This window comes from Artemia franciscana, chromosome 16, assembly GCF_032884065.1.
Source record: "Artemia franciscana chromosome 16, ASM3288406v1, whole genome shotgun sequence".
In the NCBI taxonomy this organism is placed as follows: domain Eukaryota; kingdom Metazoa; phylum Arthropoda; class Branchiopoda; order Anostraca; family Artemiidae; genus Artemia; species Artemia franciscana.
Genome location: NC_088878.1, coordinates 25,226,109 through 25,249,996, shown reverse-complemented (window position 1 = coordinate 25,249,996; position 23,888 = coordinate 25,226,109). Strand labels below are relative to the sequence as shown.

The window sequence follows — 23,888 nt, the reverse complement described above, 5'->3', positions numbered from 1 at the left end:
AACTATGGCCAGACCAAACCTTTCGTCAAAGAATGTGTTAATCCTTACAGATTCAAATTCTGCAATTCAATTAATAAGAAAAATAAATTATGAGGCTGCAGATTCAGATTTAAAATTAATAAGAGATGATCTACAAAGATTAAATAAATATGGTATTTTTGTTTGCTTCCAGCATATTCCTAGTCATAAAGGACTGATTCATAACGTGACTGCTGATAGGCTAGCAAATGAAGCTGCAAATATTGACCCCCAACCAGAATCAAAATTGGGGAACCTACGAGATATTATGAAACGCCGTTGTCAAATAAAATGTCTACCATTTCGAAATTCCCCATTTCGTTCTAGAGAAGACACAGTGTGGTACTATAGACTGAAATCAGGATATCTTTTTCTGAATTCTGTCCGATTTCAATGGAATTTGTATCATTCTCCACTATGCAGGTGGTGTTTAACAACAGAGGAAACTCCCCAACACATATTTTTTGATTGCCAAATACTTGCACCCGAAACTAATAAGATTAAGATAATTTGTAAAAAACTAAAGATTGAAGAAATGTTTGACTCCATCATTAGTTTTCAACTACCTCCTAATACTGAAAGGCCGATCTATAGGGTGATGATCCAAATTATGAAAAAGACAATGGAAAACGAGCTAATTTAGTAATGAAGATCTACTGTGCAGAAGAGAGCGAGAGTGAGTAGGAAGAGCCGTATTGGTACCGGCAGGCCTCTTGGCCTTAAACTGCTGGGGACAGGTAGCTCAAGTACTCGCACTTCCCACAAACCAAACAGAAGAGAAGAGAGGACGAAAAAGAAGGATTGCTAGTGCCATCTTGAAGTCAAAGGGGTGAAAGGACTGTATGCAGTCTGTATACCCTCATACAATTTATGGAAATGGAAAACATTGGTCACGTGTAATTATTATTTTAATGCTATGTGAAGTTTTGACAAGGAAGAGGCTAGGACTTTGGGCCTGTTTCAAATTTTACAGGCAAATACAGCTTCAGCAATTATTTCAGAGCTGGGTAGCCTAATACAATTTGTGTGGCCAGAAGTTTAATTGTAAGATTTCAAATTGTGGTTGTCATTTGCCTTTTTAAGTCATTCCATTCAAGATGCTTTGGATTTTTTTTATTGTGATAAATTGTCTTAATGCTCTGAAAAGGGAAAATTATTTCAATTGCATAGGATAGGAAAATTTTGGTAGGCTAATTAATTCAAAGTCCTAAATTAGCCAGGGAAGTGCTTTTTTTTTCACTAAAAAATCACCACGTTCTTTGAACTCCAATTATATAGCCCTGTTTTTGGCCCCCTTGATCCAGTTCCTGATTGTCATTTACACTAAATTTCACTTTTTCTGTTACCTATTTATGTTTGCACCAGTTTTACCATTGGGTAAAACTGGTACAAACAGTATTACTGGCTTTCATATAATTTGAATATACCACTTGATGCCTTTTGTAATGCTGTTTACAAATATAATAATTGCTTCTACCACAAGTTCATATTTAAGCACTTTTTGACCTCTTAAAAATGACCTATATATGGGGTCATTACAAATCTGCAATAGTTTAGAAACAAATTTGGGCTATATATTTGCACATCAGGGGGTGGGGGTAAAGTGTAGCATATATTTAATATGTAAACTAACCATTGCTTGAATTTTTGTGTGTGTGCTGTTGCACTGGTGATTTCTCTTTTCATTAAAATTTGATGTGCACAAACACATTAAAAAAAAAAACAGCAATGGTTAGTCTACGTATATAATATATGCTATGCTTTACCCCCACCCCCCTGATGTGCAAATATATAGCCCAAATTTGTTTCTAAACTATTACAGATTTGTAATGACTCCATTAATAGGTCATTTTTAAGAGGTCAAGAGGTGAAAAAGTGCTTAAATCTGAATTTGCAGTAGAAGAAATTATTATATTTGTAAAGAGCATATAAGAAGGCATCAAGTGGTATATTCACTTTATATGAAAGCCAGTAATACTGTTTGCACCAGTTTTACCCTTGTTTCTTGTTAATATTACTAAGGGGTCATAGTTAAGCACTAGAGAAGTCATTGTTAAATAACATGTGCTTATGTATATATAGCTTTTTGCTACTTATTCTTCTTTGGTTATATAATGCTTGATGTGGTATAAGCCAAGAGAAGGACCTGTAGACCTATAGAAGAAAACCTGTTAAAAAAAGATGATTCTTTGTAATTTACATAATAATTATAGCTTTCTACATGCAGCCCTGCTCTGCTTTAGCCCCAACCCTACTAATATGGAAATCTATAGCTGAAATTACATATTTTCTATTGATTCTGCCAATCTATCCCTCAACCCTTGTACCTGTTAATTGAGGCAACTGTGGCAAAACAAGAACTGGAAAAACAAGTAACAGGTGGCAGAAAACATTGGAAATATATAATTTGGGCTATATGTTTGCAAATTAGGTATGTTAGAGGTGAATTTCTTGTTGTTCATATTTTGATTTAAAAATAAAATGAATATACCACTTGATGCCTTTTTGTATGTTCTTTACAAATATAATAATTGCTTATTTTGCTAGTTCAAGTTTAAGCACTTTTTGACCTTACTTAACCTAACAAATTTTGGCAGTGAAAAACACATTATTTTGTCAAAAATGACCAAAAACACATACCTTAATTGAAAATTTGGCATCAAAGAAGAAGAAATACAGCATAATATTGTAAAATTTATTAATCCAACTTAATTGTGGAAAATCAGTGCTCATAGATTATACAACATGTAAAAAATGGATTAATAATGAAACAGTAAGTTTGAGACCAATGTTTTAAGCTTTCTTATACCCAAAAACTATTTGAGTATACTTTGGTCATTTTCAAGAGCTCAAAAACTTGTACTTGAAGCACTTATTATGTTTGTAAAAAATAAAAAAGGGCATCAAGGAGTATGTTCACTTTATTTGTAAATCAAACATATGAACAACAAAAAATTTACCAATTATTAGCATAGCTGCACAATTTTCCCCTGGGTATGTAGGCTTAGTGGAAGGTCACTTATACCTGATCATGTCCCTAATGTTTTTACTTGGTTGAAAAAAAATCCAAAGAAAGTTCCTATTGAAAAGGAAAGAGATCAAAAGTGAGATTGAATTTGTCATAGCTTGGAGGTTTGTCCCTTCAGTCTGTTTAAAGAAAACAGATTCATAATTGAAGCTTTGTTCATTTCAATCTTAGGGATAATCTACATTTGTTACACTTAATTAAATGGTTGTAAAGGAATACTTTTATTTATTTTTCTTGTTTGTTTTCTACATAATTTTTTAATCTTTAAATTGATATACATTTCTTACAAATTAATTAGTCATATCATAGTTCCACTTGCAAGTTTTGACCTACTTTGTAACCCTGGTCTCAAAATTGACTATAAATTTATTGAAGCTAGGAAACATAGAACTCCTCTCTGTTTAAAAGAAAATGGATGGACATAGGTAGGTTTTAATACACTAAAGTCCTAGGGCCATGGAAATTAAAAAAAAAAACAATGAAGATTAACTTTAAAATTCTGGACATGACATAAATATGACATTCACAAAGAAAAACCATTCACAAAATTTTACTTTTGTGCTCAGTTGCCAACCTGAGCAATTGCCCTAAATTTTTAAACCTTGCAAAACATTCACCAGCCAATTCTTATGACCTACACTGTTGTCTGTACACCAAAAATTCATGGAAAAGGAAGGACCACCTTACTGACATTTCTTCCTTTGTACTTATATTTAATGGGTTTAAAAGAAAGCTCCTATGGCTAAGTCAGAAGCCTAGTAAAGGACCAGGTAATCCTTTAGACAGGAAGTGCAATAGGAAGCTAGGAGCCAGTCATCCTATGCTTTTGCATGTCCTTCCTGCTTACTGACCCCAGATTTCTCTAGGTAACCTGTTAAGTTTGGGCCAATTCTGGCTGAACTTACAGAGTTACATCACTGACCTTCGTCCCAAACCAAATAAACTGCTAATGCCAGAAATTAAACCTGTGCCCTTTGGATAAAGGATTCTCAACCTAGAGTGCCAGCCACTTAGGAAGGAATACAAATGTCACCAGAGAACAAAAATTATTTGGAAAAAAGAAAATATTGAAAAAAAAAATTAACTCAAGTCATAGTTGCTCATTGCTGTCCCACAAACAATATGTATTTCATTAAGACAAATAAATTTTTAAACAGGTATCAACAAAACTCCATCAGGGATTGTATTTACTTAAGGTACAATCAGCAATATTAATGCTTAGTTTTGTGATATTCTGGTTTTGAAATAATAAAAAAAGAGAAATTATATGTTCTACTTGTTTTCCACAACCCCATTTGAGAAAAATCATTTGTAACAACAATATACCCATGGTTGGCTCAGAATCTCTATAAAATTCTTTAAACAGAAGGAATTTAAAAAAAAATTATACTCATCAGCAAGAAAAATATTAACATAACTCTCTAAACTTGGCACTTTTTAAGACAATTTTTAGCAAAGCAAATGCAAAACTTTAATGGTGTCCTATGTCATCTAAAAAAAAAAACAACATTAAAATGTGTCAAATGAATTTTGATGTAAGATGCCTCTAATACTTTCAGTTGAATCTGTGAAATGAAGGGCCAGGTATTCCTTTACATTTTATACAATATATAAAAAGAAAAACAGTTCAAATTTTTTCACAAAAGAAGAAGCTTGATGTAAAAAAATAAATATATTTTTAACAGAAAGCAACTGACATCAATGAAATCAAATAAAACAAAAATTCATGGAGAATAAATAATATAAGCCATATATTTGACCTATAATGAGGTGGCATAAAAGATTATTTTTAGAATTAGAAAAAACAGTGTTATGGCTTAAAGTTCTGCTCAATCAACAGGAGTTGTCTAAGGCCAGAATAATTAAGAACTAAGGCCAGAGAAAAAGAAACTGATAACCAAAAAAATAAGGCACCCAAAAATTTCAGGACCCTTTAGAGGGAAAAGAAGTAGAAGTAGGTACTTCAAAATACCTTCCTGGGAAATACTTTAGCCTGTAGACACATCCCTGAAAGTTTCATTTTCCTAGCCTAACCTCTTTCAAAGATAGCCAAAAGTAGCTAAAGTAAAATTTTACCCCTACTGTATCTTAAAAATCCAGTTTAAATAGCAGTCTCAACAAATAATAGACTATATAAAAGGCTATAGGTATTGGCCTAATCATTCTAAATTTTTTCCAACTAATAATTATAGGATGGTTTAGAAACTAGACCTGTTTGATATAATAACATTTGACTAACTCACCAATGTGATAGCTGCCTCCCTAAGAATCAACCTTTTTAATAACAAAAAAACTTTTCTTCTGACTCCTTATGAAGCTTAGCCTATGCAAGACAGGCCTAGAACACCAAAAACCCTTTAGATACTAAGGAATATGCATAATATTACTTACAGGTCACTGAAAAGCTAAGATTATTTCTATTATTTACAGTTTCCTTGTCTTTTCTCTAGACTTAACGATTTCACATGTTTATCCATTTAAAAAAATATATAGCATTGACGTCACAATCCTCAAATAATCTTTTTATTTGGGGGTTATAAAGTGCCAGCCCACGGACAAGTAATCTTGAGCGTTTGTGGGGATAATCCGACTAACCTCTGACGTCATATGTGTCTAAAGAAACGCTTGGATTAATCAGATTAATAATCGGACAAGTAAAGAAACGCACCCATTATGTTAGGTCCATTATTTTGGGCTCCTTCCCAATGCGGACGTAACTTTTATGACAATGTACCAACCCCAATTCCCTGATGGTCCCATTATAGCCTTTATAAAATATTTTTTCTTTATTTAGCATCTCATTATGTGTTGTATCTTTTTTGTAAACCAATTTCCTTGCATTCTTGATCCAGCAACAGACATATGTTTTAAGCAACAAAACCTAAATGTTTTGAACATTTTTCAACATTTAAATTCAAAATTTAAATGTTGAATTTAAAAAAAGGGAATAGTTGTAGGAACAGTCAAAGTCAAGGCCAATTGTAGAAAAAAGCCAAGACAGATTGTCCAATTATTCGGGCAACCCAGTCAAGGGTAAATTTTACCCCTTTGATTGCCGTTGTTACTGTCTCCCATTTATGCTACGCCTCTCCATGCATGCTTGTCACTCCACAATGCCGAACTAGAGTCATGGTTAGGAGGTATATGTGGGAACCCAGGGTTCCACATGCACAATTATTTACATATGAACACGATTATTTGGCCAAATATGTGAATATGGGAGCTGTTTGCGAATTTTGGTTAAAACCTGTCAGATTTTTAAAAATATCATAAATGTTCATGAACCTGAACTTCAGCGATAAGTTTGGTCAATAAACCATAAAAAATTTATGCACTATGCAAAATCAAAATGGATATTGAAAAATTGAATTTGTCTTTTAGAAATTGTTAACTGTTTTATTCTGAAGCTGACAAAGACCATAAAAATAGGTTGCTTGTTACGAAAATATGGGGAAAATTTTCAGAAGAAGTTGGAGTTGAAAGAAAGATTAGCAGGCTAATTTAAATGGATTGGCCTAATTTAAAAAATATAAAGTAGTTTGTTTCATTTTGAAAGGTATAGCCCATGTTCTGCACAAAAAGCCCTTTATTGGGTATAGCAACTACATATCTAGACTAGCAAGGGGCATGGTGATTCTAGAAACGACACTTTTCAGTAGGCTACTTAATTTATTTCTAAGCTAGAAAAGGAGTAAAAAATGGAATGATTTCTTAATTACAGCTATTTTCAAATATCATGATTATTGACATTTTTGATGCGTCCTACTCCCTTGTCCCAACATGACAAGATAAGGCCTTGCCCAAGGCTATTCAAAAAATTGAATGAATATTTTGATTTTTTCCAATGGGCTTTATTGATGCTACAATCTAAGTATTACTAATTAATCAGCTTAGAAAGATAATAACGAACCCGTAGAATCAGTGAATTTTCGTATTTAGCTTAGGATGTACCCAGGTAACAAAAGGGTTGATGGTGATATAGGCTACTTTCAAATTAGGAAATATATCCATAAGCTAAATACCAGATTTGATTTTAGAACTTTCTTTTTATAATGTAAGCACAAACCAAAATCAGCATCATAAGTTAATTTTTGTAAACGGCCTATATCTATCCAACACTTAATGCACCCCAGTCCAATTCTGTAGAATACCAAAGATTTTTCCTTGCTTTAAACTATAAAAAAGTTTAGTTAATATACTGTTGTATATTGTTTTTTTTTGTCAAATTAGCTTCATTTGTTTCATGAACTAATTACTGGTAATTAGTCAGCTTAAAAGGATAATGAAAAACCCATTAAATCAGTGAACTTTAGTATTTTGCCCAGGCTATCTATAGCTAAGGAGCGGTCAAGTGATATTGTATATTGCAAAAGAAATTTGGAAAATTTTGACTACAAGCAAGTCATTCCAGCTCCAAGTCACTGAAGATATGCTTCATCTTTGTCACCTAGGACACTTAACCTCAGTATGTAGACTGACTTCTTTGTTGACCTTTTTACTTTTTTTATGGAACACCAAAAATAACTATATATGATGTAATTTCACAAAATACACTTTCAGTTTATTGTTTCAAAACGATAGAAACACTTTAAAATTGAAATCGAATTTTAGAGAATATTAAATAAAAGCTAAATTTATTTATTTAAATTTATTTATTATTGAATAAAATACCCACAACTCCTAATTTCAATGAAGATGTGTGAAATAAAATTGAATGATGCAAAACTACTGCTATTGCATGCAAGCTATTGCAGCACCAAGTCACTTGAGATAAGCTAAATCTTAGTCACCTAAGACACTTAATCTTAGTTTGTAGGCTGACTTATTTGTTGACCTCTTTATCTTTTTTATAGAATGCCAAAAATAACTATACATGCCGTAATTTCAGCAAATACCCTTCGGTTTATTGTTTCCAACTGATATAAACAACTTTCAAATTGAAATTTTACAGGTTAAGCAAAATTTATTTTTGGACCCCTTACAAATGGACCCCACCCCCAAGATTTATTTAGCTAACTAGTGACAAAATGATGATCTATTTGTAGGCCTTCCTATTTTTCTTTTTTGGAGTGCCAAAAATAACTATTTGCAATATAATTTGACCAAACACACTTTCAGTTTATATTTTCCCAATAATAGAAACATTTTTCAAATGTAAATTTAAGTGTTACATGAAAGCTAAAGTTTAATTTGATAAGAAAAGTTCCATTTTGAAAAATTGTAAGGGAAGATGCAAGAGAAGTGCCCCATCCCCAACATTTATACAGGTACACAATGACTAAATGATGATTATCAAATGCATATGGACTTATGAAACCAAAATAAATTCAAATGTTGGTAAAAACCCCTGCTCATCAAGTTCAAAGTAGTATGAAACCCAATGTAACACTAGGTTAGCTAGACAAGGTTTTTTTTCATAATCATCCTAGTTTTCAAATGATGTGTTGGAATACTCGTCATTTATAAACTTCACTGCCGTTTAAAATGAAAGACAGTCCCTTTAAGATTATGAATTAGCAGGCAATTTGACTATTCTTTGTCTTGTGCTTTCAGTTCAATAATTACTTGGTATTTTGTTTTCTTCGAATTTAATTCTTAATATGTTTTTTCTCTTGTAGAATTATTATGAAACAACCTAGGAGTAGGCATTTTGAAAAATCATATACTAATTTTTTTGTTCAGATCCTTTTTTCTAATATAATCTCTCAGTTTCAGTTAAACCTTCTTTTTCTGTTAGGAACTAGATGTTGAAAGTTATGAAGTGGCAGACCCTGACTTTGAGGTGTTTTTCGAACCTGAAAAACGAAGTTCTCATATAACAGATGGTGATGTAACAGAGATGGAACCCCTGTTCTTATAGTGCTATAACACCAGAAATGGACCCTCTTTTAAGGAGTCAGCATCTCTAAAGGGCCCAAATACTGCCGTAAAAGCCACAAAAAACAAAACTCTTTTATCAATGACAGTTGATAATAAAGACACAGATAATGCATTTTGTACACGTCTTGCAGCTCAAATGCGTCACTTCACGCCATAGTGAAATTTATTGGCAAGATTACAATTGTAAAAAGTGATTTTTAAAATCGAGAAAAATATATTGTCCATTGGTAATTATCGATCTTGATTTTTCGTTCAATTTGAAAACATTCTATATTTTATAAGTTTTTTTTCCTACTTATAGCCATAACTTTTATCTATTCTAATATTAAATATTCTTAAGAGTTTTTAATACTTGTTAACATATTAATAAAGAGAACATTTTACCGTCTTTGTGTTTTGTTCTTTTTTTTCAGGAAAAGTCAGGGAGCAAATCGTCACCTGGGTATCAAAAGGTTGCATCTCCATAATGAGAAAATTTCAGAAGAGCCAAAAAAACCTCACACTTTTTTTATTTCCCATTCTACAACCATAGAATAAAAGCAGATTGATGTGTAAAACCAATACATATGAAGTCGTTTTTGTTTCACGGTTATTAGAGGGGAAATACAAAAGTGTTGAATTTTTTTTGGAAATTGTTGAATTTTTGTTCTGCAGTTGGCTTGAAGGGATGTTGTAATAAAGATTTCAGGGAGATGGAAATTCCTGGGAAGCTATAGAGGGAGCCTTCAATAGATTAGGATGGAGGAAGAGTATGCATATCTGTGTTGGCATCAGGCAGCTTTGGGCTGTGGTGAGTTGTTAGCAGTAGTTGTGGCAGTTATAACATCAACATGAAGAAAGTTATTTATACACTCGTGTTGCAAGAAAGTTTCATAGGTAAAAACATATTTAGGGTTTTTTGAAATCATGCCAGGGTAAGTATTTCCCCATTGATCCCACTTATCATAGTGGCAATTGGAGCATAGGAAACCTCTAATGTGAGAGTCACAAATCTCTCCGAGACAGGAATTACTGTCTTTAGTTCGTATAGCATATCCTATATGTAATTTATATGGATTGCATAATCTACACTTCCCATTATAGATATCAACAATGGTACAATTGTCAAAGGACGACCAGCTGCCCAATGTATACAAACATGATGGGCATGTGTAAAATATTTTTCGATGTTGACTTTCTCACGGCCAAAAAGAAAGTGACTGGGGAAAATGAATGTTCTTTGCTATCAACAGTCACTTATGTTGATTGCTTATTGTATCACTAGAGAAATGGGAGGAGCAATTGGGCAATCTTTAAACAGATTTGCAATATCATCTTGTTTGGTTTCAATTAATATATCTATAAATTGAGTAAATGTCTTGGGGCCACGACACATAAGTCTCGCACAAAAATCCAAAGATGTAGACTAGTATCTCATTATATTGTCAATTATTATTTCGGTGAAGATTCTCTTCTACACCGATAATATTTGAAAATCATCATCTCGAAATAAAAAAAATTTCCTAAGTAACAAAATTTTCTATAGTTTTCTGTCTGTCCACTTTATTCATTTTAAATCCTGACACTCTCAATACTGATTATAGACTAACAATAGATCTCACTATTAGCAAACTTACTCCTTTTTACAGATTGATTTAGATCAATATATTTCAATTTATTTCACTAATATATTTAATCTGTCTTATAATCTTTGTATATGCATTATATTCACTTTTGCTGCAAAGCATGACTGTTCTTCCGACTTGAATTTGCTTAATGATATAACATATCACGTCAACATCTCATCAAGGAGGCAAACTCGTGCCTCTTTAAAGAGGCGAACCACGACAATGTTAAGCGATCTTCGGTTCCAGTGGTTGCAGAGGGATGGGGAGGGTTGCATTTCGTAGCCCGAGTTCCAACTATGAAACCTGCCAAATTTCATCCCCCTCCGACTTTTCCTTCATGGGGAAAATCTGGCCGAAAGTTTCGACCACCCAACCCCAGCCCCCCTTTAACGTTGTCCGATCGGGCTAAAATTCACAAGTTAAAGTCCCCTAGGGTTCAGGAGCTTATCCGCGAAATTTCAGCTCGATCCGATAATTCCTTCCCTGTTTTCCAGAAACCACGCATAGCCACTTAATGTTCATTTTCTTTTTTTGCCTCGACGCCTACAGGTCACAGCCGACATCGGATCTGGGTGTACGAAGACTCATTCGATGCGGAATTCTCCGAGTAAGCGCCCATGAAAGTTTCGTCGGAAAATCTTAACCCCCCGATTTTCTAGCTTAGAAAAACCCATTTCCCCATTGAAGGTAAAATTGTCATTTGTAATAACATCATTTGTTTGAAAAATTCTTACACTAATAGCGGCTTGGCGCAGCGAAAGCGTGCTGGGACCATAACCCAGAGGTCGGTGGATCGAAATCGCTAGCTGCTAACTTTTTAAAATTTGTAAAATTAGGTAATTTTGTCAGTTTGAATTTATTGATACAGAAAGGGAGAAAATAAACATGGAAACATGTGATCAGAATTACATACTGGAATGTTCACAAGAATTTATACTGAAGCAGGGGTAAGGCTTGATGGAAGCAAGTTAAAAGAACCATTTAAATTGATTTCCTAATTGAAGCCGTTGGTGAAATTTTCTATTGTAATAACTTGTTTGATAACAAGCATAACAGCAGCTTGGTGCAGCGGAAGCGCGCTTGGCCCATAAACCGGAGGCGGGTGGGTAAAAACCACTAGCTGCTACATTTTTAATTAAGCTGCTAAACTATTAAAATTATCAAAATTAGATAATTTTGTCAGTTTGAATTTATTGATACAGAAAGCGAGAAAATAAACATGGAAAATTATTATTAAATTACATCCACCATGGATTGTAGAAGAACTTACAGAAATAAAATGAAAAAAACTTTGTTTTCTTAAAGAGTTGAAGAGATACTACTATCATTTTCATCATCTGTGCAAAGATGCAATTTTTTGTCAAAAAATCAATTTGATTGTAAATATAGTGTTTTATGAATTACAACCACACCATCAGATTCAGCGTTTTAGAGAATCGTACTACCGAGGTTTTAAGCGCCAATCTGTAAAAATGGAGAATTTTGAATTTTTTGCCAGAAGAAGGTGCGTGTTTATGTATTTTTTTTGTTTTTTTTCCCAGGGGTGATCGTACCAACCCAGTAGCCCTTGAATACTTTCCCCCTTCGAACACTAATTTTTTCCCAAAGTCACCGGATCAAAATTTTGAGATAGTCATTTTGTTCTGCATAGTTGAGAAATATAATAACTGTGTCTTTGAGGACGACTTAATCCCCCACAGTCCCCAGGGGAAAGACTACAAGTTATGAGCTTTCCCATTGTTTACATATAGTACTGGTTTTGGAAAGTATTCATATGTTCCAGTGGGATTGTTTCTGCTGGGGGGGGGGGAGAGGGTTACGTGGGAGTAACTTTCCCTGAAGGAATTTTTCATGGGGGTAGAGAATTTTCATGAAGGGGGTGCCGGATTTCCCAGTATTCTTTAAAAAACGAAAAAAAAATAGCAGTTTTCAACTGAAAGTAAGGATCAACATAAAAACTTAAAACGAACAGAAATAATTAAGTATTCGAGGGGGTTCGCCCCCTCGTCAATACCTCGCTCTTTATGCTAAAGTTTTTTAGTACTTTCAAAAAAGCTATTTATTCTAATTAAACGGTCTTTGTGAGTCAGGGGTCATTTTAAAGGGATTGGAACAAAATTTGAACTTTAGCGTAAAGAGCGAGGTATTGACGAGGGGGTGAAACTCCTCATATACGTAATAATTTCTGTTCGCTTTAAGTTTTAATGTTGCTGCTTACTTTCAGTTGAAAAAACTTGCTTTTTTATTTAATTTGTAGCCAGAACTATAGGTAACATCAGCAAAAGAAGAAAATAAACTTAGTAGAATAAATATATAAAGCCACTGAGAGGGAATTACAGAGGAAAGGAAGTGAAAAATACAGGGTTGTTTTAAGACAGTACTGCTAAATAGTAGATATAAAATATATGATTTTCTACTCACCCCATAACCCTCGTAGAAAAAAAGGAGACAGAAGTGATACCAATTCATTGATCCCAATTTTTGTTGGTGTTCAAGGTGGGGGACTGTAGTTACTGAGTGTTCGGTTTTTGACCATTCCGAAAGTTTTGTTTTTAAATTATTCTTTGCTTGTTTTTAACTTAAATTTATTGTAGAAGCAACACTGCTAAGAACTATTTTATTTTTATTATAGGGGGGGGGTAGCCCCCCTTTTATAAAGAATAAGTTCTGTTTGTTTTAAGTTTTAATGTTACTGCTTACTTCCAGTTCTACTTCTTATTTAGTTTGTACGGTTTTCAAATGACGCCAGGAAATCCTCGTCCCCGCTTGTAAAATTTATCCTGGAAACTTCCCCCAGAAACTTTTCTGCCTATGGAAAACTCTCTCCCAGAGACTATGTAGGGTCATGCCATTACCAAAAGCATAGTTATTGGACGTTTAAATCAATAATCTGGGATGCTTAAATCATCAGCATAACCCAAGTCTTGGAAAGTTTTTCCTTCGCGTTTGATTCCGTGGTCCCCCATTGCCTTTCCTGTACTTGGTAGTATTGTACCTTGGTAGTATTATTAGTAAAGACGGAGGGAGCAGTGAAGATGCTACAAATAGAATAGCCAAGGCTTAGAGTGTTTTTTCACACTTAAAAAAGTTTGGAAGAATAGCAAGATAAGTGTGCAAACTAAGATTAGAATTTTGGAGGCTACAATGATGACAGTGGTCAAATATGGCTCTGAAGCATGAACGCTCCGAAAAACAGATGAAAATTCGTTAGTTGTTTTCCAGAGAAATTGGCTACGGACTGTTCTGGTTACCCGGTTGACTAACCATATTTCAAACAGTAGGCTGTACAAAAAGTTTGGTTCAATCCTGCTTTCTAGGCCGATAATGAGAGAAAGGTTGAGAAAGCTAGAAGGGAAAATGGTGGGGCCACAGTATCAACAGTGATTGAAAATAACGATTTAGAAGACCAGGGAAGTTTGATTCACCATGGGTAAATAAAAGCAACACATTCTGGACAACATTATGTAAGAATACAAATTTAAAATTCAATTTTAGCCCCTTATTTTGTATGAAAACCGTCGTTTGGGACCAATTTCAGGCAGGATCAGGTTTTTTTGGTACTAGAAACTGTAATCACTTGCAAAAAAACAACGACTAATTTTGGCTTGAAGTAATATTTTATTCTGTACAGTCCCTTCAAGACCTGTCGGGAGCCCATTTACATTATTGAAAAGAACAGAGAAAATAGAGAACGGAGAAAAAAGTGAACGAAAGCTTTTCATACAAAATTTTCATAGATAGCACTTTGCTTCGCCGACAATCCCCATGTACAGCGAATTCTTTATTGGCTATAAAATAAAAATGAATTCATCTTCTCAACTAAATAGTAAAAATAAGTAATTAATTTTAAAAAGTAATTCCTCTTTTAACATACAACTTTGAATGGTTCTCCAGCCCCTAAGTGGCAATGGTTTGCGGTAACGGGCGTAAATTGTTATGGTGAAGAGGGGGCAACTGCCCCCACCATTCCTCATGTACCCCGAGACCATAATTTGCCCCCCAAGGCCAGTTGCAGATCCAGGGGGAGCAGGGGGTGCACGCTTCCCTGACGTGATGGTGGATTTGTGGTTGGGACCACTTGCTCTGGTTCGGGTTACGACGAAAGCTATTTTTTGTAATTGGTTTTTAATAGTTGAGTTTTTCATAAATTTTTAAATATTAAGACTGTTTATTTTTACAAACAAGTTTGAAACAAGGTTTTAGACACTTTGGGCGGTCTCTGTTAGATTTTACTAATGTCACATACCGCCAAAAAGTATTTAATTAAATTTAGGTTTATCAAGGGAATCTGTCCGTATTACCACAAGAGCCAACTGGGAGGTTAAAGTATTCATTTCGTAATAGTAAGGAGGGGAAATTTAAAATCGTAACTTCTTTAGGCTGTCGAAATGATATTTCAGGATTCGTACTGTCACAACGGGGATGAAAAGCAAAATTTTTGCTTCTTTTTACTGTCAAAAATTTGTTTTCGAATCTTCTTATGCCACTGAGGTGACGAAATTGATATCATTACTTTTTTTGGCTGTCTGTTTTGGTTTTTTGGGTTTCCTTTTTTTTTAAAGCAGGGTGGTTTTGACAACATTGTTGTTTTTAGGAGATTTGTATAATAAGAAGTAAATGTATGAGAAGTGCAAAATTTATTGATTTAAGTTTTGGCTTTTGGTGAGGAAATGGTGGCCATTTTTCATTTTAATGCCTATTTTCATCTAATTAAAGCTCTACTTTATACAAAATATCGCCTCCTCTATTCATCCTAAAACATTAAAATATAGGCCATACTCTTTAGAGCTTTAATGAAAATTCGTATTATACTTGAGTATATACATAAAACTAAGTATATGAGTCAAAATACTCCTTCCAAGGTCGGAGTAATCATTTAAGAAAAATAGTTTATAAAAGAAGGCTTTATAAAAGAAGGCTAGAAAAGAATCTAGCTGGTATAGGTGGGTCTCTGAATTTGCATTATGAATTGGTGGAATATCATCATTTTTTTTCTAACATTTACAAACAAAATGTTGATAAAAAGTGGAAATTCATACAACTTGAGTTAACCACGGAAACGGAATGTAACTACAACATTACTTCAGAATTTCTCATCTTCTCAATATCATTAAGTCACAAAATATCGCTATGTTTTGTATAGGGGTCGTATATATTTGTCCATAAAATTGTCTACGCTGCTATATATACCATTGATGATTTTTATACTTACCTTGATACGTGCCATCCAGTCGTATTTCTACGATTAGTCGTTTATAAATCAAAATTTTTTACAGTACAATTCTCTTACTTAATGCTAAATCTGAGACAAATTTTTAATTTTCATTTTTGTGCTCAACAGACGTATCAATATTTAAACGTTGGAATTGAATATCTGAAAATCTTAAGATTAAAAAAAACTAATTAGAAGTCTACTACAGCTTGAAACCCCGAGGATTTAAATCACCAATCTATACCTATCAAATACAAAAATAACAAACACATAATAATTTGTTTTTTAAAGAGTATTTCGACTCATTTACTTAGTTTGAAGCACATACCTACATGCATCTTTATTAGAGTTTGTATTGTTGTGACGATTTTGGTTTTTATCCGAATATTTTTGGATGAATAGAAGAGGAAGTATTAACGAAGAGCTCTAACTGAAAGGACTCTAGACTGACAGGACTAGCCATTATAAACACTCACCGAAATATTGAGGTGGACATTGACCGTGTAATAAATAGATATGGCGGGAGTGGTAGGTAGGTAAGTACGTAGATTTTATTTTTATTCACAATATAAACATAAATAAAATGACAATACTAATAAATTATTGCTGCAAAAAGAAAATTCTAAGGACTTGTGCTGCAAATTTCTGTGATGATTTATATCTTATAAATAAATATCTAAACATAACAACTCATGATTATCCACCTAGCCTATCTTATATATAAAAAAACAACAATACATACACATGAACGCTATACAACATGATAGTCCTATCAATTATTTTTTACCGGTTTCAGCCCCCACCCCACCCCAAAAAACTGCGGGAAAAAAAAATAAAAAACCTCCCACCCTTCAAAATCTACTAGCTAACTAAAATGTTTTTAATTTATTTTAAAACCCATATAAAGTGACATACTCCCTGATGCTAGGCGGCAGATTATTCCAAACAGTAGGCCCCAGATTATGAGCCATATATGATGATCTGACAGTTTTTCTTTTTTCGTGGCTTAAAAGTTCTGAATTTCTTGTATCATAATTATGGTGCTCCTGATTCATGGAAAAATAATCATGAAAATACCCGAGGCATATATGTTTCATGCTTTGGACCGCAAAAATTGATGCTTGGTAGTCAGGAATCTGACCAGCATTTAAAACATTACACAGTGGAAAGCTAGCAATAGTTTTGGATTCAACTTTCTCTTTTATGTCTGCAATCAATCGAATGCTTTTATTTTTCAAAATCTGGATCCTTTTATAATTGCTTGCCCAATGAGCACAACCATAATCTATATAAGGATGAACAAGATAAAAAAAAAATGATTTTTAAGATCTTGAATGGAAATGTTTTTTTTGCTCGTCTGAGAATTCCTAGACCCTTAGTCATTTTCGCACCAATAACACTACAATACTTCTTCCAGCTAATATTATTATCTAAATAAAACCCCAAATACCTAATTTCAAATATTGTTTAATGGGGAAATGTCCAAAAAATATGTTATTATAGATATCATTAAGTAACCTACCTGTTCTACTAAAAAAATCTAATTTGTTTTAGATGTGGTAACTGCCAGGGAACTACCAACTGTAAAACTGCGTATACGTCCAAATGCTAAGTTAGCCTTATGTACATCCTCCACCAAACAACTATCAATTACTGTTATCGCAGTGTCGTCCACGAAAGAGGTCAGTGCCTCCTCTCCAACATGTGGAGCCAGGGGATTAACGTAAATAAGATGAAGTAGAGGTCCCAGCACGGAACCTTGAGGCACTCCACACTTAAAATCGAACTCTTTTCTTAATATATCTGATAAAGCAACTTTGATACTGCGGCCATGCAAGTACAATGAAAACCACGTTACACAAGTACTACCTAATCCAAGCCGGTTTAGTCTACTTAGAAGAGTATTAAATTCAACACTGTCAAAAGCCTTATGGAAGTCTACCAAAACAGTTAAAGGAACCAGATTATTTTTAAGAGCATTATCAACAAAACTTAAGAGATGGTGTGCTGCATGACTAGTGGAAATTTTGCTTCTGGAACCGAACTGGCCATCATACAATATTTTCTTTTGTATCCAAAAAATTATACAATTGCTTATAAATAACTTTTTCATAAATTTTACTAAATAAAGGTAAAAATCGAAATCATTTGCCAGTTACAAAGGTCCGAGGGGTCCCCCACCTTTATGTAAAGTTGTGTTTTTGACCGTTTCAGTTCCGACCGGAAATGGCCTTCAAAAATTGACAGATTAATTAAATAAACCGTACTGGGTAAAGATGCACTGACGCAAACTTAAAAGCCTTTAAGTTCAATCCATCTACACCAGAAGAATTTGATTTAAGACCACAAACACTTTTTTTAACTTCTTCAACAGTAAATGGTACAAATTCAAACCCAGCCTTCATGCTTAAAGGATGTGTGTTAAGATTGTCAGCACCACCACCTCTAGACACTTAATTCTGTATATCACTACCAATCTTCAAAAAATAATCACCCATGTAATTTGCTATTTCCAATTTGCTATCAATAATTATATTATTAATTAATTCGGTTATACTCGTATCTTTTTTTCACATCCTATCACTTCACGGACAATTCCCAACGTATATTAACTTTCTTACTCTTTAAACGGTTTAAATAATGCTCATTGTTTGCATTTCTTCTTGATTTATTTATATAATTTCTCAACTCTTTAAACTCATTTAAAATCACTTCAGATGGGTTATCAAGATATTGACAATATAATTTATTTCTTTGGCTTAATAAACTCAAAATTTCATCAGTAATCAACGGCTTTCTCGGTTTAGCTTTCTTACATTTAGTTTCATACAATGGGCAATTTTTCTCAAACACAGGGTAAAGGATATCTGAAAAAATATTAAAAGCTTTTGAAGTATCCTTCTTTTCACTGTAAACCACCTCCCAATCCAACGAACTAAGTTCATTTTTGAATTTAGCCAGATTAACTTCTGTCATGTCACGCCGAAGAATTTTATTTTTTCTTTCAATTTTACAATCTGATAACTTTTGTAACGAACAAAGAAGCGGTAAGTTGTGCAAACAAGAATGGGCTAATACGTCGCATGTGCTATCTTCCGCCAAAACATCACTGACGAAAAACATTATCAATCAAATCCAAATATCAAGGAAATCCAAATTAATGGCTTGAAGATCTAATAAATCAAAGTTATAGTCACCCATGATTTACCATTTTATCAAAATTTTGAATTATTTCAGAAATTAAATTTCAAATTGCACTAGGAAAAAATCTGGGCTAGCAAAGTTTCAATCTTACCTTCAATCCATTATGACAAATCTTCCCTTACTTTAAATTTTACATCATCCTTGATAATAAATGCTAAGCCTCCCTTTTCCATCACTGACCAGCTCTTGGAAGTAAGTGTGTAACCAGGTAAATTAAATTGCGAAGCAGGACACTGTTCACTAATATATGATTCACAAATACGTATGACTTGCACCTCACTGTCCAGTTTGTTAATTATATCAACTAAATCTTCATGTGAAGTAGTTAAATGGCAATTCCAGTGGAAAATCTGGAATCTGGACTGCATAACGGGTGCACGCACATTATCTATTGTAATATATTTACTATATATTTACAAATATATCATACATTTATATATTATAAATTTACAATATATTTACTTAAGCCTTGCAGGCTGTTTATCCAAAAATTATGATCGGCTACCAACATCACTTGACAAAATATTATCAAGCGAAAAACGATTATTTTCTAACTGTAGTAATCACGAAAATATTCATAAATAAATCATACTAATTTCTATTAAAGAACTATGACTAAGAGAGAATATAAATACTATAGAACACATTTTCAACTATTATAACGAAATAATAACCTATTTAACCTATTTAACCTATCACCTATCAGTGGTTATTTAACCTATCACGAGCAAGTTGCAGTATTTCCCGTCGCTTCTTCGTTAAACTTTCAGACCAAAATATACCAGATTTGGCCAGTTTGCTCTTGGCAGCAAATACCTTTCTAGCAACATCTTTAGACGAGAACTGGGCGAGCACCGGGGCAATCATATCAGGCCTCGTAGGATTCACAGGAAGGGTAAATCTATACACTTTAGTTAGTTCAAAAACAGTAACCTGTACGCTCATCTTGTCCAAGATAATACTGTTAATACACGATTAAGGTCAGCACCCGGAGCTTGTTTGACACCACTGAAGATAAACGAATCCAGCCTATCTTCCTGCTAAATATCATCAAGTCTGTTTTTGATCTTTTTCACTCACTTTTCGACGATCAAGGAGCTGTTTCTTAGGGCTTTCAGTTACTTTTCGATAAGCTCAAATTTTGGCGAGTACTCGGACATAAAAGAATCACACACGTCAAATGTAACTGATTCAGCTGAGTGCGGGAGTTGATTGTTCATGCGATCAGAAGCTTTGCGTAAGATTTCTTCTCTGAGATTCACTTTTACCGCTTCTAGTTCCTGCTAGGTCTGAGTTAGTCTGATGCTCAGGTCAGAAGATTTGTTGTCTATATCCTGGTTTGGATTCGACGGAGGATGTTTTGAAAGATGTCCTGGTTGGTCGTTGCTGTTAGAGACAGTGCCCTTGCACTTAGCACGATATTTTTCAAGGTATGGCTGGTAGATTTCTAAATCATTGTCCATTTAATGGAAAGCAAGCTTGGTCTCGTTGGCAGTTTTTTGCAGCTCCTCTGTTCTCTTTAATTTGATGCGTGGAGGCTTTGGGTAGAAACTATTTGAAAAACATGTGACCCGTAGCAGAAAACGGTGGATTTTCCTGGACCTGATGCTTGCTTGACTTCACCAATAATAATTCGGCAACCGCAACGTCTCCGATTTTCCAAGACGACATCGTAAACTACCAATTAGTAACTCAAAATAAAATAAGCTAACGAATTACACGCAAGGGGGGCTTTTTTACAACCCCCCAGCTTCAAACAGCACCAGATATTATCCAAATTAGGTTTACAGCAGGCTAATCCAAATCAATTTCCTGCATCATGTATGACACGAAGAAACAATACTGGTTCAACTAGTTTAGGTGTGTTCGCAATGAATGGCGGATAGCACCTCAAAACTGATAGCAACTCAATGTTGTGCACATGTGGTCCGCAAACGCGGCACGCGTATTCTAGCAAGGGACACATATAGTAGATATACGAAAGTCATTGCTGATTCACTGGGAAACTTAGTTGTCGGAATGTAGTCTGCGATCACATAGCGTAATTGAGTTTTTTCCTAAGGTTAGAAACATGGTAACTCAAAGAACAGACAGTGCTGAAAGCCACATGTAGAATAATTGCAGTTGAAGTGGTAGGGAACCAGGGTTCAGAGCTACGTCCTTTTTAAGTGGATTGAAACTGTTAAGATCTTAGTTCTAAAAAAAGCTCAACGGAGTACTAGGTGTTTTCCCTGTTATTGAAGTCTTCACAGAGATACTTTCCTTCTGACGGACGGAATACGTGCTTAGCTTCTTTTGAAAATAATTGATAACTAATTATATTTCTGAAAGTTTTGGTGCTTCGGTATTCATGCTTGAGAACTTAGTAATGGGTCAAAGGAAAAAGGAGAGAAGGAAAAAAAAGGAAAAAAGAGAAGGAAGTCACAGGAAAAGTGTTTTGGATCGAAGCAAAAAATTTTAATAGACGAAACACCATTATTTTATAATTCTAAATTATTGTATATACGTATGTATTTATTTATAACCCATCATACAAAATAATAAAATGATGGAGTACATTGAAAATAAAAGAAAAAAGAAAGGAACAACATATCGTAATTACATTCTAAAATACAAACAAAATAATTCCACGTCAAAAAAGAACATTTTGCCATTCATGGCCGGTTTGCTTATTGCACATGTGTACATTCAGCTCAGCTAACTTAGCACACGGGTCAGACAAGCAACATTTTTTCATCAAATAGGAGTTGCGGGTCCACGGAGGAACTCGCAACAGAAACTTAGCAAATTTGAAGAAAACACGCTTCATACTATGATGGGTTCTAATCAAATTCTAATTCTATTATAAATCCTCGGAAGATGGGTTCTAATCAAATGTAACTGAGAACTAATAATTTTACCATATGCACGACAGATTTTCGTTTCCGTACTGTCAAGCATCAATAGCCTAGTTTTCTTCAGATTCTTTCCAATAGGAAGGCCAAGATAATTCAAGCTCATATATTCATAGCTCATGTATATATATAGCTCTATTCGAATCAATAATTCATAGTTCAGCTAATAGTTTCGTGTTGGTTCTTTTTTTCTATTAGTTGGCTAGAAAAAGATTTCCTTAGTGAAAAATCCCTGGAGACTGAAAATTTCGGAGGAATTTTTCCTCTCCGTTCCCTGTTCCCATTTCTGGAAAGTGTTCCGGTTTTTAATTGCTTACCGTTTTTGTGCAAGTGGTTATAACAAACAAGGTAAAAATACTACGAAAGCATGTGTATTACTCCGAAACATATTAAGAATTAAAAACTTGTATATTTAAGCTTTTACACATTTTGCAAGTAATGTTTTGCTTAATTATTCAAGTAACTTGAATTTCTTCTTTTTCTCTTGTGTTTCTTTGTGTTGTAACGTGTTGTTTTGGTTTAGTTTTTGTCCTATTAGTAGTCCAAGCAATGACTGTAATTTCACAATTTAGAACATTGGAATATGTTGCTTTAATAATAATATATTGTTAATTTTGTCTGAATGGAGGGTTAATTTTGTCTGATTGAAGGTGAATGGAGTTTGTCCAGAATGAGGCAGACTCTGTCTGTTGACCACGTGCCACTGGATATGGAGTTTCTCCCGCAACTAAACACTCCGATCAGGACGGCTGCAACCTCATATGGTGGATGGAGTCCACCCCAGGAATCTCAGTACCTAGGTTTAACCTAGCTCTAATCAGATTCCAGGCCTAGGGTTGGTTGTGCTAGCGACCCTCCACCCGACAATTAAGTGCTACGAAAAGTGACAATATAGCCTTGGACCCGGATTCCCTTTAAAGATCTCGACCATCGCGCGTCAATGGACATGCTGACGACGTCAGAAAGACTGACAGACTAAAGCTTATGGACTGAAGGGGGGCTACGAATAGCCACCTGGAATTTCTTGACTCTGATTGCACCTGCGTCAAAGAACCTACTCTCTGAAGAACTTGGCAAGAACAGTGATTCAATTGTAGGTCTTACAGAAACAGGTCTTACTTGGAAGCAGAGAAGAGCGAATAGGTAACAGTGACTTATTACTCTGGTCTGGAGGAAGCTCGGGAAGGAATGGTGTTAGCCTTGCACTAAATAGCCTTACAAGAAAGGCCTTACTTTTACACGAAGCTGTATCTGACAGATTAATGAAGGCCCGCTATGGACACAAGCATGGCAAGATGACTGTCATCGTAAGCTATGCCCCGACCAATGATTCTGATGATGCGACTAAGAAGGATTTCTACTCTGCTTTGTCTAGATGCCTTGCAACAGTACCCCACCATGATATAATTGTTCTCCTTGGCGACTTTAATGCGACAGTGCGCGATGATATGGGTGTATGGCGTGGCACATTTGGTCCTGTATCCCCCGAGCCACTTAACGACAATGGGCCCTGCTTACTTGAACTTTGCCAATCTCGTGAACTTTATACTGCAAACACCTACTTCCACCGCAAAACTATTCATCAGTACACATGGTATAGTAATGACGGTTGTACAAAGAAGATGATTGACTACGTCATTATTTCCAAACACTGGAGATCATTGGTGAAGAACTGCAGAACTTACAGATAAGCAGAGCTTGGAAACGCAGACCATAGGCTTGTGTGTGCCGATCTTCGGCTTCGCCTCCATTCACAACGATCAGAAAGAAAACCCGTCGCTGCAGATATTGGGAAACTAAAGGAACCAGATACTCGCCAGAAGTACAGTATCGAGATATCGAAACGCTTTAAGGCCCTTGGCTCACTTAATAGCAGCGAAGATCTCTGGAAGTATTTTAAATTGTAGACCAGCGAAGCAGCACAACTAGTGCTTGGCATGAGGAGTTACCCAAAGGAATCGTGGCTAACTAATGAAACACTGCAAGTCATAGAGCAAAGACAGAAGGCAAGACTTCTTGGGGACATGACCACATATTGAACGCTC

General features: G+C 34.6%; 1 protein-coding gene and 1 long non-coding RNA gene across 2 annotated transcripts; both read left to right on the top strand.

Moving 5' to 3' along the window:
* The first annotated feature begins 904 nt into the window (after positions 1-904).
* On the top strand, positions 905-9,314 carry LOC136036865 (uncharacterized). Its single transcript, XR_010619797.1, has 2 exons — positions 905-1,062; positions 8,784-9,314. It is a non-coding gene; the product is annotated as an uncharacterized LOC136036865 (long non-coding RNA).
* Positions 9,315-20,316: 11,002 nt separating this feature from the next.
* Positions 20,317-23,534, top strand: LOC136036801 (craniofacial development protein 2-like). The gene is made up of 2 exons (XM_065719131.1): positions 20,317-20,379; positions 22,941-23,534. Exons 1-2 carry the CDS (start codon positions 20,317-20,319, stop codon positions 23,532-23,534), a joined length of 657 nt encoding a protein of 218 aa, XP_065575203.1.
* The last annotated feature ends 354 nt before the right edge of the window (positions 23,535-23,888 follow it).

What these genes read in the sequence shown, in the direction of transcription:
- LOC136036801 (XM_065719131.1), top strand. Translation starts at nt 20,317, where the DNA reads ATGTCCTGGTTGGTCGTTGCTGTTAGAGACAGTGCCCTTGCACTTAGC. An exon ending in TTAGCACGATATTTTTCAAG is followed by an intron (nt 20,380 to 22,940) that starts GTATGGCTGGTA and finishes ATTCAATTGTAG; the next exon opens with GTCTTACAGAAACAGGTCTT.